Source organism: Colias croceus, chromosome 22, assembly GCF_905220415.1.
Source record: "Colias croceus chromosome 22, ilColCroc2.1".
Classification (NCBI taxonomy): domain Eukaryota; kingdom Metazoa; phylum Arthropoda; class Insecta; order Lepidoptera; family Pieridae; genus Colias; species Colias croceus.
In genome coordinates, this window is record NC_059558.1 from 6,059,043 (window position 1) to 6,074,850 (window position 15,808).

The 15,808-nt window shown below is 32.4% G+C and overlaps 2 protein-coding genes and 1 non-coding gene across 4 annotated transcripts in view; 1 reads left to right on the plus strand and 2 right to left on the minus strand.

The window, feature by feature from the left end:
- The first annotated feature begins 221 nt into the window (after positions 1–221).
- LOC123702049 lies at positions 222–328 on the plus strand. Its single transcript, XR_006752806.1, has one exon. It is a non-coding gene; the product is annotated as a U6 spliceosomal RNA (small nuclear RNA).
- A 3,522-nt stretch (positions 329–3,850) lies between these two features.
- LOC123702030 lies at positions 3,851–7,123 on the minus strand. The gene is made up of 2 exons (XM_045649685.1): positions 6,856–7,123; positions 3,851–6,621 (listed from the first exon to the last, which is right to left on the minus strand). The coding sequence occupies exon 2, from the start codon at positions 6,618–6,620 to the stop codon at positions 4,134–4,136; it is 2,487 nt and encodes an 828-aa protein (XP_045505641.1). The 5' UTR covers position 6,621; positions 6,856–7,123; the 3' UTR covers positions 3,851–4,133.
- A 700-nt stretch (positions 7,124–7,823) lies between these two features.
- Positions 7,824–15,808, minus strand: part of LOC123702037 (calbindin-32) — an 83,256-nt gene continuing 75,271 nt past the window's right edge. The window contains exons 10-13 of one of the 2 annotated variants that reach the window (XM_045649696.1): positions 15,288–15,299; positions 13,166–13,222; positions 12,986–13,057; positions 7,824–9,160 (exon numbers count right to left, since the gene is read on the minus strand). In XM_045649696.1, the coding sequence (XP_045505652.1) occupies positions 9,005–9,160; positions 12,986–13,057; positions 13,166–13,222; positions 15,288–15,299 (297 nt within the window). In that variant the 3' untranslated portion in view covers positions 7,824–9,004. The remainder of the gene's footprint in view (positions 9,161–12,985; positions 13,058–13,165; positions 13,223–15,287; positions 15,300–15,808) is intronic. The other variant, XM_045649697.1, reaches the window with a different exon arrangement.

The window sequence follows — 15,808 nt, forward strand, 5'->3', positions numbered from 1 at the left end:
TATTATGAATTTAAATTATCTAGAATAGGTACATTATTATCTGCAGGTGTTATTTTATGTTGTTTTGTAAGAAAAGTCTAGGTAGTTCTAGATTTAAGTTTAACCTTTTAAAACGAGTGCCCTCTAGTGGCACTATTTTGAATCATCAGCTCATCCTGAATCGCGATGTAGATTTTTTTTGTATCACTAACTATATATTAAGTATTTTAACTTCAGCAAGTGTACTCGCTTCGGCAGTACATATACTAAAATTGGAACGATACAGAGAAGATTAGCATGGCCCCTGCGCAAGGATGACACGCAAAATCGTGAAGCGTTCCACATTTTTTTATCAATTTCATTTCTATTTTATAAAAATGATTGATCATCAAGAAGTTTGTAGATCAATAGCCCATTTGCAAAAAAATGTCTGAGGAATAAGCATAATCACAAGGTGCTTATTTTTTGAGATGTCATGATATAAGATCCCCTCTTGGGCTCTCCTACTACCTATTATTAATAAAAAAAGTGATTTAATATTTATTAACTGCAGATTCAGTAGGTACTAGGTAGGCTACATGAACTTTGATCGGGGGGTTATCGTGGTTAAGGATTTTAGTAATAAAAATCATACAAATATAAACACTTTATTTGCTTCATCAATATGAATTCATGTAATCATATGACAATGTTATCGAAAAAAATATGTATATATATGCAGAATAATTATTATTTCTACTTCTTTATTCTTATAATACTGATGAAAATATTATGTTTGACGGAATATTGTGTAAAAAAATTGGTTACATAGTATTGTTCTGATTCAATAGCTCTAAGCTTGTTATAATAATTATTATTCTACAGAGGGATATGATTTGCCTAGACAATCAATTGAAAATACTTTTTTGAATCAAAATTTAAACGCTGTGAACCATAAACAATAGGGCATTGTCAAAACCTCAAATGTTGCCATATAAGTACATGATTCTAATATGTTTTGCGCAGAATATAAACATCACAGTAATTATGCTAACACATTTTATATTTTTTGTTAATTTTAGACTATCACACACAACATACCTTTACTTAAAGGTAAATAAAGAATTTTTAATTGGAGTTGGGTTTAATTGCTACAACGATTCATATAATATCTTAAATAATAACATGAAACACCTATTAAACAATTAAGACACATATTAAGCAAGTAAATGCTCTTATACTATACATTTTCCATAGACAACAATCTTTATACTACTCGGTTACATTATCTCTGGACCTGGCGTCGATGACGTCACGTTGCAACGGCAACGAAATTGCTAACCGTACTGACGCGCCGGGGCGAGCGCGAGGTGGTGAAAGGGGAACGGGGAGGGGCTTCACATTCCAGCGAGGTCCAGAGATAATGTAACCGGGTAGTAGTTATTTTTAACCAACTTGCAGTAGATATCTTAAGTACTATGCACATCTACTAGATAAAGGTAGTAACTTGTAGGTACATAGGTATTAAAAAAATTACTTCGTGTTTCGGTATTTTTAAGAATATAGTTGATTATTCCTCAAAAACTAACAATTATTGGAAAGATTTAAGTACGTATTTCATTATTGTGCAGAGTACCAGCCAGCTCTCAGAGATCCTCATGAAAAATATAGTATATTTTAATATTTGAAAGTATCTTTGACGTTTATGAATTCGCAAAATTGCTTCATGAATCATTATATTAATTTTAAATGGCTTTATGATATTTCACCCTTGAATTTTAATTAAATAAAATTAAAAATTGCTCATACAGTATTGCGGCTGTAGTTCAAATAAATTCGGAACAGTTTACGAAACATTTGTAAGCATAAATAACAATTTAATAACTTAAATGCGTCTTATTATTACCGGTATAAAATCCAATATTCATTTAAATATATAATAATTAATTACAAAGCTCCATAAACATTTAGTCTCTGGCAACATTTATTTAAACCCATCTATAATCTATGAAATAACTAGGACTTATTTTGTACAAATTCATGATATTTTGCAGTGCGAATAAATTTCAAACATTAATTATTATTTGTTTTAGATATTTGGAAATTCCGTTTCATTCTACTAGACTCTATCGCTACTTAAACTGTATAAAATATATTTTAGCATTTCATTTATAATATTTGGCAATCATTTTGGCTTATTTAACTATGGTATGTGTATTTTATAAGTAATTGAATAATATGAAAATAAGTGTTTTCAACTTGTACGTGGTAAATTCATTGTTTTTGTAAGACTGAAATTAACTGATACACAGTATTGTGAAGCTTAAATTGACAGTTCTAAGATTACTTATTTAAAATCAATCTGGTCAAATTCTTTTTATACAGTTTCTATAGTTTTGATGTAACTTGTCAACATAAGGGTCTCAGCACACATATGGGATCGGAAAGGGATCGTAACCGTATCGCCTCGAGCCGTTCAGAATGGTTTGTATTAAACTCCCTACTGCAACGCACACTAATCGGAATAGTAACGTAATCGCCTCCCCTCGGAACAGGCTCCGAACTTGCAATTCCAGCGCTAACGGCTCATCGTCCCCGCGCTTACCGTTAAACCGTACAACTTTGCCCAGATTTCTTGCTTTTTTTTTTCTAACTTATATATTTTTTGAAAAAAATATTATGTTCAGTTAGTGATTGTGCTAAATCATTGATAAATGTAATATTCTTTGCATAGAATATCCGATCATAACAAGACAATGAATGTTTATGTGCTAAAAACCTCAATTAAAGCAGCGGGCCAAAAAAAAAGTATTTTTTACAAGTTTGCCCGCTTTTCAAATACCTCTGTAATTTCGGTATTTTCTATCTTAAGAACATCAGATTTAGAGATCATTTTAGAAAAAATACCAATCTATCACAGGACCTTATTGCTATATGTTTTATCTTTTATATTATCTGCCAAATTTGAGTGGGCAAAGTCGAATTTCAGTTTTTGTAGTTTTTATTATAAAAAAAAACGATGCGCTAGGGTTGTCAGTCTTTTATTTAATCAGTTCAGTGTAGGTACACAGGTACGTTACGAACACGTGGCTCGCTCTTTAACATTAAAAGGGGAAAGCTCCGCCAATCGACTTAAATAATAGTATAAAAATTAAACAATCATAAAATTTGCAATATGTACTTTCTATTTTAAAAACGATATAAAATTAAAACAACTCTTACTAAACATAATACGTATATCTATTTTGTTTAGTGTGAGTTGTCATAATATGATAGATTTATATCACTTGTAAAAATCTCAAAAAGTGAATGAAATAAATCTATACCTATTCAAAATAGAGCTTTTAAAAACAAACAGTAATTATAAAACTATAGATTAAAATAAACTCTTAGCATACCTAAGTAATAGGAACATTTTTAAAGGCTCAACAAAATAAATTAAAACAAAACTTAATTTGGCTTTTCCAACAGCTTGTACAAAAACTATAGAACTGAAACAAATCAAACACGCAATTTAACTGGGTAGGACCATAAAACAAAAAAAAAAAACAGTCTTTTAAAAACTTAACAATAATCAGATCGAATCGAGATGCTTCTCTATGTTAATTATTCATAAACATATTCATTATTTCTTTAGGCTGATCAAAATTAAAACGGATTAGGCGCACAATGCCACTTTCGGGAAATGACATATTAACGCAAAATGACACTCGTAAAATGTCATTTCTCAATATGCCACATTAGCAAAATGACACATTAGCAAAATGCCACATTAGCAAAATGCCACATTCGCAAAATGCCATTTCTTAAGATTACACATTCTTAATAGTTAAAGCCACATATATTTTGCTTAGGTATATTGAGTATATTGAGATAATTAGGTATATCAAGTCTTTCTTAAAGTTATAGCTAGGTGGCGTTATTCATAATAACATTTAACGTCTAAATATAAAAAAATACTGTCCCAAGTGACATTTAGATATTTTGATTATTTGACATTGTGCGAAAACGGGATTTTGCGATAAGACATTTTCGAAAATGGTATTTTGGTAATGTGACGTTTTGCGATGTGGCGTTTTCGGAATATGACAATTTAAAAATGTAACATTTTACGAAATTTTAAAATGTCATTTTGCGAATGTGGCATTATGCGCCTAATCCATCAAAACATTTTATTACTGAATGTTGTATGAAGGATTAAATGTAAAATCAAACATTATTTGGCCTCGTCTCGAAATATTTGGAGGAGGTAATACAATTTCCACGTCATCTACATTTACGTCACAAACGTCCTCCACGTTCGGGTAAGAAAAGATTACCTTACCACCTTTTGCATTTTTTACTTTTCTTGTGAATTTTACTGTAGGAATACTGTTTTTTAAATATAGTACACGACCAACAAAGTGCTTTACGCTTTTTTTTGTTGCAAATTTGACTATAACCCAGTCCTCTTCTTTTAATTTCACATCGTTTGTAAAGTATCTTATATCACCAAGCCCAAATGGTGGATTGGAGTTTTCTGGGTCGAAATTTTCTTTCTCTATCTCTTGTAAACATGTTGATAGATATTCATCAAATGTCTCATATTCAGAATCATCTGTGTTTGCAATACTCAGAATATCCGATTCAGAACTCGTTTCACAATAATATGGTCTCAATTTCTTCCGTTTCGTAACCTTTCTTCCAGTATTTACACTTTCCTGTTTTCTTTTATTGGTTTCAACTTTCTTTGCAACAATTTTCATCTGTAAGGCTGATTTTCCGATGGTTTCAGTACCTAATCTAATTTTTTTCTTGATGTCCATCATTTCTTTTGGTGTTACTCTTACATCTGAGGTTATTATAACTTTAGGTTGAGATGAAAATATATTCGTCATTGTTCGTAAACATCCAGGAGTATCATTCTCATCATGAGCAACAAAAAGCCGATTCTGGCTGCAACTTTTCATTGATTTATTTAATACACACACGTCAACTTGTTGATCGTTAGTATAGTGTGCTGCTAAACCTAAATGCATGTTGATAATTTTGATACTAAGTGCATCAAGTCTGGCTGGATTATAGATCACCGGTGAAAATTGGGGCCATAGTGCTGGTTCTCCGCAACCGATGATTCCAAAGGAGGTTGATGGCATATCGTATTCAATCGTTCCCTTTTTTTCTATCACTTCACCTGTAATTTCATTTAAGTAAATCTCATTTTCTGTGTCCCACGCCATAATATCTTCTATGTCTCTTTCTTGGTTAGTCTTTATTGTTGCCTCTTTAGTATTTTTTTTTACAGATTTATTTTTACGTGCTGTCAGTTGAGTCGAAATATCGTCAGCACAAACGGACTTTCCGGGTTCTGTGTGTAATTTCTTACTTCTTTTTAGTTGCATGGGCTTAGCAGCCCTTGATTCTTTTAAATAATCCAACAAAGCTGTATCAATTCCATATTCTGAATCGTCTAAATACTCAGGGATTCTCTTAAAAACATTTCGTGGATTTACGGGCCATATCCCTGTGGCTCTGAAACCACTTATTATGTTATTACTTTCCTTATGTTTCATATTTTCTAATAATTGAGCCAAAAGTTTTGGAAAGTGTTTTTTATTTAAGGAAGATTGTCCTGGATTTTTCAATTTGTAATCCAACAGAATCTTTTTCCACTCTCTTTTTAGTGGGCCAAAATACGCTACGTCCAGCGGTTGCGTTAGGTGAGTGGAATTTGGTGGTAAAAATACCATCCTTATATTGTGTTTTTGGCATAACTCTACAACTTCAATATTTATATGGGAAGACAAATTATCACCAATTACTACTTTTGGCCCGGGAATCCGTTTTGCCCACTCAACTACTATAGTTTTAAAATAATCTTCGAATGAAGCTGTATCAAACCAACCGGATTTGGAACAATTATATCTAGTTCCAGCTGGGCCTCCTTCAATCCACTCGGAATACAAATTTGAGGATTTATAAACTACATATGTTGGTAAACAAGCCCCAGCTGCGCATGCAGTAAACATGATGGAAATACAACCCTTTGTGCTATTTAGTATCCTTTCAGGATGTTTGACGCCCCTTCTAAAAACACATTTTGAAGTGCCTGGATTGTCGGACAAGTTAGTCTCGTCGTAGTTCAGTATGTTCATCGGTGGTACATCATTTAGCGTTTCACTTAAATTAGCATAAAATTGTTCCATTTCTTCTAATCCTTTCTCAGCCCGTACCTTTTTTATATTTTGAGTTGTTCTGATGGTTAATTTCGAACGATTTCTGTGTAGAAATCCTGCTACCCACGTATCACTGGGTAATTTGTCATCAAATAAATCGGTTCGTGAATTTTTTTCAACATATTTATAGACTAACATTTTTACATCCATTTTCGTCATGGGGCTGCCGTAATCTGCTGAAGCTAACAACACGTTTGCCAGTTTTTCTTCCTCTTCGTCAGTTAATTTTTTTTGTCCTCCAGCTGGTTTCAGGTGAATTTTTCTTATTTTGTTTAATATTGTCCGTCGAGGGATTCCAAACCTCTTTTCTGCCTCCCGACTTGACATTCTATTATTTTGTACCATGTCAACCGCTAATTCTAGCATTTCATCTGAATAATTTCTGTATTGTCTCGAAGCTAATTTCGTTCTCTTTTTTCTTGTATTTTTTGTCTTAGCACTATACATCCTGAAATAAAAAAGAAAAAAATATTGAGCTCAAGGAACTCAGATTTAATTTAACATTGAGGTGACAACCCTAACGGTAATATTTTTGTGGGCAATGTCGTAACGACTGCTTTAGAAAAACAAATTTGACATTGCCCACCAACATTACGTAGAATGTAAAATAGATTTCGCACTGGATATTCGGTCTTTCTTGTGTATTTATTACAAATTCACAATGATACAAAAAATTACTTACCTGCTATAATTAGAAATCGAGTTTTAAAGAAAGTTTTTCACACGACTTTTGGCCCGCAAAATTCACCACCAACTTTGTTACAGTTGTGACAGCGACTGAAGTGACATTAGGAAAAATCAGTTACGTAGTGTTGCCAGAGACATAGTCAAATTTCTTCCATAAATTAAATAACAAACGCAACTAAAAAATGTTGCTGCTTTTTTTCAATATTTGTGAAATGTACCTTGCTGGGCAAACTCAGATTAGTTGGGCAATCTTGTAAGGTTTTACGGTACGTCTCTCCGTCCCCGCGCTTACGTCTCTCCGTCCCCGCGCTTACGTCTCTGCCTGCTACGACTTGCCGTACTTGCCGTTTTTATGCGTAACGCCGGTGACGCCTAGCCGTATCCGAGTTGACGTACAGGCGCTGCTGATACGCTTTCGTCACGTGCATACGGTAGGTTGACGCCTGGTTGACAGCGAGGCGAAAGGCGTTACGGTTACGATCCCTTTCCGATCCCATATGTGTGCTGAGACCTTTATTCTGAAGTAATAATATTACATATTTCAAAAGGTAGGTTATATTTCAGTCTTACATCGTACAGTTTTCAATTTTAATAATTAAGTATCTTATACGCCTATCTATTTGAATGTGTTAAATTTAAAGTAAATGTAACAAAAATAATATGACTTACTGCATTAAATGTTGATAGCTTTTTTAATCACAATTTTTATATCCAAATCACAACGTGTAGGTACTTAATATTTAATTACATATAAAACCCTTTCAGTTCTACTAATACAGACATAGAGACATTTAATTTTTTTTGAAGTGAAACTTCTTTATCGGGATCGGAAAAAAATTTTGTGTAGGTAACATTTTATCGTTACGCGTGACATTTTTCCGTTACGCGCCATCTTTAGCTTATCCCTACCACGCGTGATTCGACGTATTTCTGTAAAATTGCATAATAATCAATAATATAGTAAAATATTTTTTGAAAAATAAGGTCATAAAAAAGTTTCACTTCTTATGTGCACACATTTTTTTTATTACGAGCAGTAGGTAATATTTTCTCCCTTGTGCATTTTTTTTTAAATTTTTTTTAGTCTATGTCTAGAAGAGGTATTTTTGTGTGTCGCAATCGTTAAAATTAACGTTCAGAATTTTCTTTTTCAGTGCTATTTCAACAATAATTACATTCTTTAGGTCACAAAAGTATACTTTGAATAATTAATTTGAAATCACAAAACTCCCGCAAAAGTATTCTTTTTTTATTAGATCACTGAAAAAATAATGGAAAACGATACGGTAGATTTTCTTCGCAATTCCTTTTCTTGTTAAGTTTAAATGTAAGTAACGGTATTACTGCTAGTTTTAAAAAAAATAATTATTATGCTATAGATTACCAAACGTCCACTCACAGGGAGAAAATTGATTTTAAATACGATTAATTTAACATCAAAATTTGATTATTTCAATTTTACAAAACCTATTTATAACAATGCTTACGATACAATAATAATAACATACAACATTAAGCTGTTATTCTTGTAAATATAACACAACGCTTCTATTAATTCTAAGTAAAAAAAGCACACATGTTTTTTTGAAATAATTTACTTTGGCACTTTTTACAACTGTCACAATTCACAAATCGAATTTTTTTTTCATTTATGTTTTCAAATATTAATCACTACTACTTACTACTCAAGAATATTTTAAATAACTGAAATGTAGTTGGTAAGTTATTATTAAGAAACATTACAAAAAGATTCTCAGAAGTCAGAAGCGCGGGAAAGAGCAACGTTTCTGGCCAATGGCGATGCGCGAAACAATGTCAACTAGGAGTATGGATCAATGTAGCTCTAAAGTCATTTACAATTAGGTTCATAATTGACTCTAAAGGAAAATAGGTGCTCTAGATAGGTATTGATTCTCTAAACTTTATCTTTATTTTTTAAAAAATTCCTTGCACTTTAAGAATTCTCTAAGATCAAAATACAGGAACCAGTTATTATAGAGAGAGAGAGAAAGGGAGAGAGATAGAGAGAGTCAAAAAGAAAGACACACAGAGAGAGAGAGACTAAATCATTCAAAAACAGTTGTAAAAAATGCCATAGCGTTATTCGGATACTAGGACGGACTGGCTGATAAAATTAAATGTATTTATGGTGTTATTGGTACGTCTTCCTCCTGGTTGTGTTTTGCGAGAGCTAACAGTATCATGGTGAGTTGCTTTCTACTGATTTTGCCCTCACTGCTGTACTCTACGCCTTGGAGGATTGTCTCTTCGAATTCAAGGAGGTCCTGAGCGTCGTAGTCCTGAAAAATTAAATAGGTATGTAGTCAGTACGTTTTGTTTGAGCGAGATTATAATTATGTATAATATTGATTACAAATAAGGACATAAGTAATATAATAAAGAGGTAAGGTGTCATGTTTGTAGGGCGTAATTTTTGAAAGTACAGTTGAATACTGATCTAATCATAAAAAAATATTTACCTATACTACCAAATCAGAAACGACCATCTAAACCGCTTTTCGTGTGTTAAAAGGTGTTAAATTTCGAATTAAAACTGTTGCAATTCACATTGTATTAAAAATAAGATAATTTTCGCAAACTAGGCACGTTTCTTAATGTTTCGTAGCACGAGAACCTTGCGATTTACCACTTGATGTCACTACCACAGCCTAAGTTATTTGATTTGTTTCAAATGTAGTGTAGCTTATACGTGGGAAATATATTTTCACAAATACAGATAATATTATTATGTAGATACTTCTAAACATTTAGACTGAATACGGAAATAAATGCCATACAGACCGAATGAAAAATGTTACAACTGAAATAATTTATATCTATTAGAAAACGGAAAATATGCAAATAAGAGTTAAAATAAAATTGTAGATTATCTAAAATCTAGATTTCATTAAAATTTATTGGATGTGGTACCCCCGTTGCGTGGGTCACGTATGTTCGCTATTTTAATTAAACTAGGTCGAGTTGTGACTGTAGGTTTTATCTAATATATAAAAATCAATGCCACTTTTCGTTGTAATTCCATAACTCGAGAACGGCTGAACCGATTTCGATAATTCTTTTTTTATTATATTCCTTGAAGTACGAGGATGGTTCTTATGTAGAGAAAACGTTAATATGTACCACGGGCGAAGCCGGGGCGGACCGCTAGTATTTTATATATACTAATATATAAAAATCAATGCCACTTTTCGTTGTAATTCCATAACTCGAGAACGGCTGAACCGATTTCGATAATTCTTTTTTTATTATATTCCTTGAAGTACGAGGATGGTTCTTATGTAGAGAAAACGTTAATATGTACCACGGGCGAAGCCGGGGCGGACCGCTAGTATTTTATATATACATATTACTAGATTTCCGCCCGCGGCTTCGCCCGTGTTTTCAAAGTAAAACCCGCATAGCTCCCGTTCCCGTGGGATTTCCGGGATAAAACCTATCCTATGTTTTAATCCAAGTTACCCTCTATATGTGTGCTAAAGGAGAATGGCGAACTCCCATAAGACTTTGGGCCTGATCGTTACACTGATGATTTATGTGGGGTTAAATAGATAAAAATATACAGATTCTATAAATATAACAATTAAAGATCTGTTCTATGGGATAGCAGAGATATTGAGCATGTAACGTCACTAAAATTGAGGTTAGGTTTGCTCGAGTTCAATGAATAGCTTTGTTTCTTTCTAAGTAGAGGTAAGTTTATATCCTATAATATATATTATTTAGATAGAGTGTAACAGAAAAACAGTTAGGTAATAGAGATATTGGATCGATCGTAGGTACTTATAAGTACCTATATAAAATAAAACACGTTTTTTCATAAATCGTTTATTCATCATTATCATCATAAACAATTAACACATCATCCAGAAACTGTGCTGGCGGCATTAAATCTGGTTGATACCTTGCCCAGCTAAGGTACCATATTATGGACATAACGTGACAGCAGCAACCTACAGTTCTTCTTCCTACTAAACAATTACAATAATAGACTGTTATTACTTCCCTTCCTATGAGAGCACTGTCGACTAAAATATAAGTAAAATAAGTTTTACTACTTCTATGCCTGGATTGAATGCGACCTCTTAAAAGCCATGTAGTACTTGATGTTGACAGTGCTCTCTGTATGTCGCTGTCTGATTCACGGCACACTTCTATAACATATTTGCCATCGTTTCTTATGTGCTCACCATAATAGGACCTTGCTTGCTTAATTTGATATAAACCTAAGGAAACCAACTGCATTGTCATCTTCATGATTTTCAATCCTCAAAGAATCATTTGCAAGTTTCCAGCATGCATCAAATAATATGTGATCAGAGTGAGTGATCTACAAATAAAGAATTAATATTACAATTGAACAAAAGAAAGTGAATATATATAAATCTCGTGTCACAATGTTTGTCCTCAATGGACTCCTAAACCACTTAACCGATTATAATAAAATTCGCACAACTTGTGGAGTTCGATCCAACTTGAGAGATAGGATAGTTTAAACATGTAGGTACCACGGGCGAAGCCGGGGTGGACCGCTAGTATATATTATACAACAATGTGTGTTTACATTTTTGTTTGATTTCAATAGCCAGTACTAAATACCTTAGATAATACTAATCCACTAACCGTTAGAGGAGCAGCCCACTGTTGTATAATTGATAATATTGCGTTATCTTGTAACAAATGCATACGTATAGCATTGTTACGATTAGCATTAATACCACAGTTGATGCAGTTCATATTAATTGTAAATGAAAAATCGGATGCAAAGTCGGTGTCCAGGTAGGGTAGCAGTAGTGAGTCGTAAAGGCAGGTAATCAAAGTCCGGTGTGCAAGCGTTGGTTGGTAGTAATAACAGAGATCGTCAGTGTCCGTAATACGTAGCGAAAGTCGATAAAGATGAAGAAAATAAGTTAACCACAAGCACAAAGTCGAATGTAAAGTAACAAGATATAAGCTTCTTGAACGTAACGAAAAACCTCAATCAAATGTCAAAAGTCAAACGACAAACATGACATTGTAATTAAAATTGAAGCGGCCAGCTACATTTCAGAAATATTCTTACAAAGTGCGGCCGCCATGAGTAAAAATGTATAGAATTACGGATTACCTAAATAAATAGCGTCCTAAAAAGTTAAAAATAAAATATGTAACGCAGTCAACTTATATTTCTGATTCATAAAGCATTTGAATTTTGTATAAAACTAAAAATGAAAATAAATATTCATTCGTTTTAAATCGATATATCGACTATTTTACTCCTGACAGCACTGACAATCTCTGCTTGATAAGACCGGTAGTCGTAGTCATAGAAATCTAAATAACAATGCCGTTAGTGAACATATTATCTTTTTTTTCAAACATTTGTTTTCCCATAGAATCAGAAGTCAATATTTTACCAAGAATTATTAAAAATAACATAATGAATTTTAAATTTATTATCATTTCTGTAAGGCCTTATTTATGTTAGGCCCAGTTTCGCCATTCTCCTTTCATTGTAATCAGTTCAGTAGTATTTGCGTGAAAGAGTAACAAACACACACATCCTCACAAACTTTCTCATTTATAATATTAGTCCATACATATTAATATTTCTTAATATGTATTTAAAAGGTTGTGTTGTGTTTTGCTACGAGTAAGTATTCTGACTGCTGACATGACCTTAATGACTGACAATAAAATAAAGTAGGAAACATGTAGGGACTCTTAGTAGGGACTATTTTATGTTAAAATTACTAGTAACTAGCAAACCCGACGAACTCCGTTTTGCCACCTTATGGTTAAATACCTACCACCTTCATATCATATACTTTAAACACCAAACGAAATGTTACATAAGGCGCTGTATGTGGAAAATGATTTTCCCGGTTTTACTGCTTTTCAGTTGAAATGTTTCCTGAATTTTCTTTGCTACAAACCTCACGGAGCCAGAGACCTTTCCAACGAATGCAAAACCGTGGAAATCGGTTCGTGCGTTTTGGAGTTATAGCGTCAGGAAGGAAAACCCGACTTATTTTTATATAGTAGATTTTATATAGTAGATAAATCAATGTGGTTTTAAAAACTTGTTTAATGATATCAAATAAGATGAAATAAATAGATAAACTTACCTTTTTGACTAATTCTAACAGATCTTTGAGGAATCCCCTTAATTCTTCATTTTCAATTGAGCCGTTGTTATCCTATAGAACAAAGAACATACAATAATTAATGTGAATAATATGCATAGTTACTTAATTGTTTTTTTTTAATTTTTATATTAAATTTTTTGTATATTTACAATAACTTACCCTATCATATAGTGAAAAAACTCTTTCTATATCGTCCTTTGTAAGTTTGGTAGCGCCCTGTGAATATAATAAAATATTAGATAATATAGGTAGGCTTAGATTATGGATTGGTCTCCGCGCGCGCGTTACGACTAGATACCGCTCCACCTAAAAACAATAGCTCCGTGAGTGCGGCAACTCAGTTCTGTAGTGTGTGTAAGGCGATTTGTAAGGACGCTAGTGTGTGTGAAGAATTGTACTGCCAGCTACATAAATTTTACTCCATAAATGGGAAATGGGCTATCTTGGAAAGAAGTTTGAAAAATATTTTTATTTCATTTTGGCCTTGCCGGGAATCGAACCTATGAACATGTGACTCAAATCCACTTGCGATGCCACTATACTATCACAAAGGTTTTTTAAAAGTAAAAAAGCGGTAATAAAAAAATAACATACTTATATATGAGTCAGTTAAACAAGGTTAAACAGAAATAAATTATTGTTATTATCATTTTTTTATAATATGCGTTAGTAATAGTATTGAAAAAAAAACATTATGAATAAAATAAGTAAGCAAATTAAAAGTGTGTTTTTGGGATATGCAGTACGGCAACACTAAATGGCGTCGTATTTTCGTAAACAACATTTTCAAAGTACAGGTGAAATATTGAATAATACGATTATTCCTGATGGTACGTAATCCCAGTGTCTTTCTTATTATTTGTTGTATTTTTTTTAAACAGTTTTATGGCACAAACAGGCATTTTACTTCAGGTTTTGTCCAAAATCTTTAGAAACTATCGGTACGCCCTCTCCACACAATGCTTGTGACACGACTGGCTCGGGTACGCCGATTTCGGCGTACTTTTAGTTGCCGCATTTTTCGAGTACGCCGGCGGTATCTAGTCGTAGCGCGCGCGGAGACCAATCCTTAATCTAAGATAGGTAGGTAACCTGTTTCAACAATTAATTAATTAATTAAAATTATGAGTGTTACAATAATTTTGGCCAGTCATATGTTCCCTCTCCTTTGCACACATGCGGTTTGTCGCATGCTATCTCTTTCGTTATGAAATATACCTACTTGGTTTCATAATCTGTGCCAACTGCCAATTTATTACAAAAAGTTAGGATATTAGAAAACTTTTTTAGTGCATACGAATACGAATCTAAATACATATTCTCAAAATTATTGGTCTATTATAATAATAATTAGAGGGTTAAATTAGTCCCTTTTCCTGAAATGAATCTAGCTTGCCTATATAATAGCATTGGAATGAAATTGACTCTATCATGTACATGAAAATAACTCTGGTTCAAAATTATTGATATTGAGCATTATAGTATTCAATTCGTAGCTGCAATGGCTATCAAAAACTGGATTATTATTGTATGTAAAAAATAAATACTTAGGTATTATTAAAATTAAGCTTAAAACCTATTATTTTCTTATTAGACTTAACCTTATTGAAACAAAATTATTATTACCACTAATTATTTATTTATTTAAGTATTATACTTTATTGCATTGAAAATACATAAACACATTTAACAAAGACAAGACTACAGAAACAGCATTATTACTTATTACTAAGCTATAGATACAATTAAATAAAATTAAACTTATTATTTTCATTAATTATAAATTAAAACATAACAAGCAGCATATTTTAAGGATTGATTTTATGCAATTGTATTTTTTATTTAACACATAAAGCCTTATGCCTATTAAAAATTAGTCTAAAACGTGCTCTAATAATAATTTAAATTTAGAGAGGATAGACAAGAATGCCCCTATAGTGTTATTGAAGGAGGTTGTACAGATTTGATCATCCTATGGTAAAATTAGACTTTCCAAACCAAACAAAGGCATTAAATTTTCGGACACTTAAAATCATAGGCACAAGTATAAGGACTATTTGGAAAGTGTAATATATACATAAACAGAATAAACAAAAAAATAACGGACAATACAAAAGTCATTGAGATTTAAGACTCTATGTGGAAGGTAAAGGAAGAAATAATAATAATAATTAATGGAATAGAGAAAGGAAACGAAGGGAATATCTAATAAGTTAACATTGAAACTAATGCCAGTGATAAAAACTAATTTTACCAACGGATTACCACTACGAAGACTCACCTCAATGCCTTCCTATGTGCGTAGTGCAAGCAGCAGTGGATAGACAGAGACAGGCAAATCAATAGTATGTGTTGTGTTAGTGTTCTAACAGTTAGCAGCAATAGCTATTTGTTATTATTCAATTATTTTATTTTTGAAATTCGAAATTGGAATTCGATTTTTTTTTTAATTGCCAGTCGTTGTTAGTCAGTTGTTTTATTATCAATTGGTTTTTTTTGTCACTCTGTGGACGTACTTTATTACGTTTTTATATTATCTGACAGCTGACACATTCGATTCTTTGAATAATTAATTTTGTAAATAATTAGGTTCATCGTACGGCGTACCTTCATTAAATAAAGTATTTTAAATCTTCAAATAAAGCAATAATAGATTCTGAAATTGACATTTACGTAGGTACCTACGCAAAATATCTAACATAACCTAATCCAAAACCAATAAGAATTTCAAACAGCTATTGCCGAGTACATAAAAATTTAGTCAGGAAGTTAAGAAATAGGTACTCTAGATTCTAGAAGGGA

Coding starts and splice junctions, on each gene's coding strand:
- LOC123702030 (XM_045649685.1), bottom strand. CDS start 6,620: ATGTATAGTGCTAAGACAAAAAATACAAGAAAAAAGAGAACGAAATTA.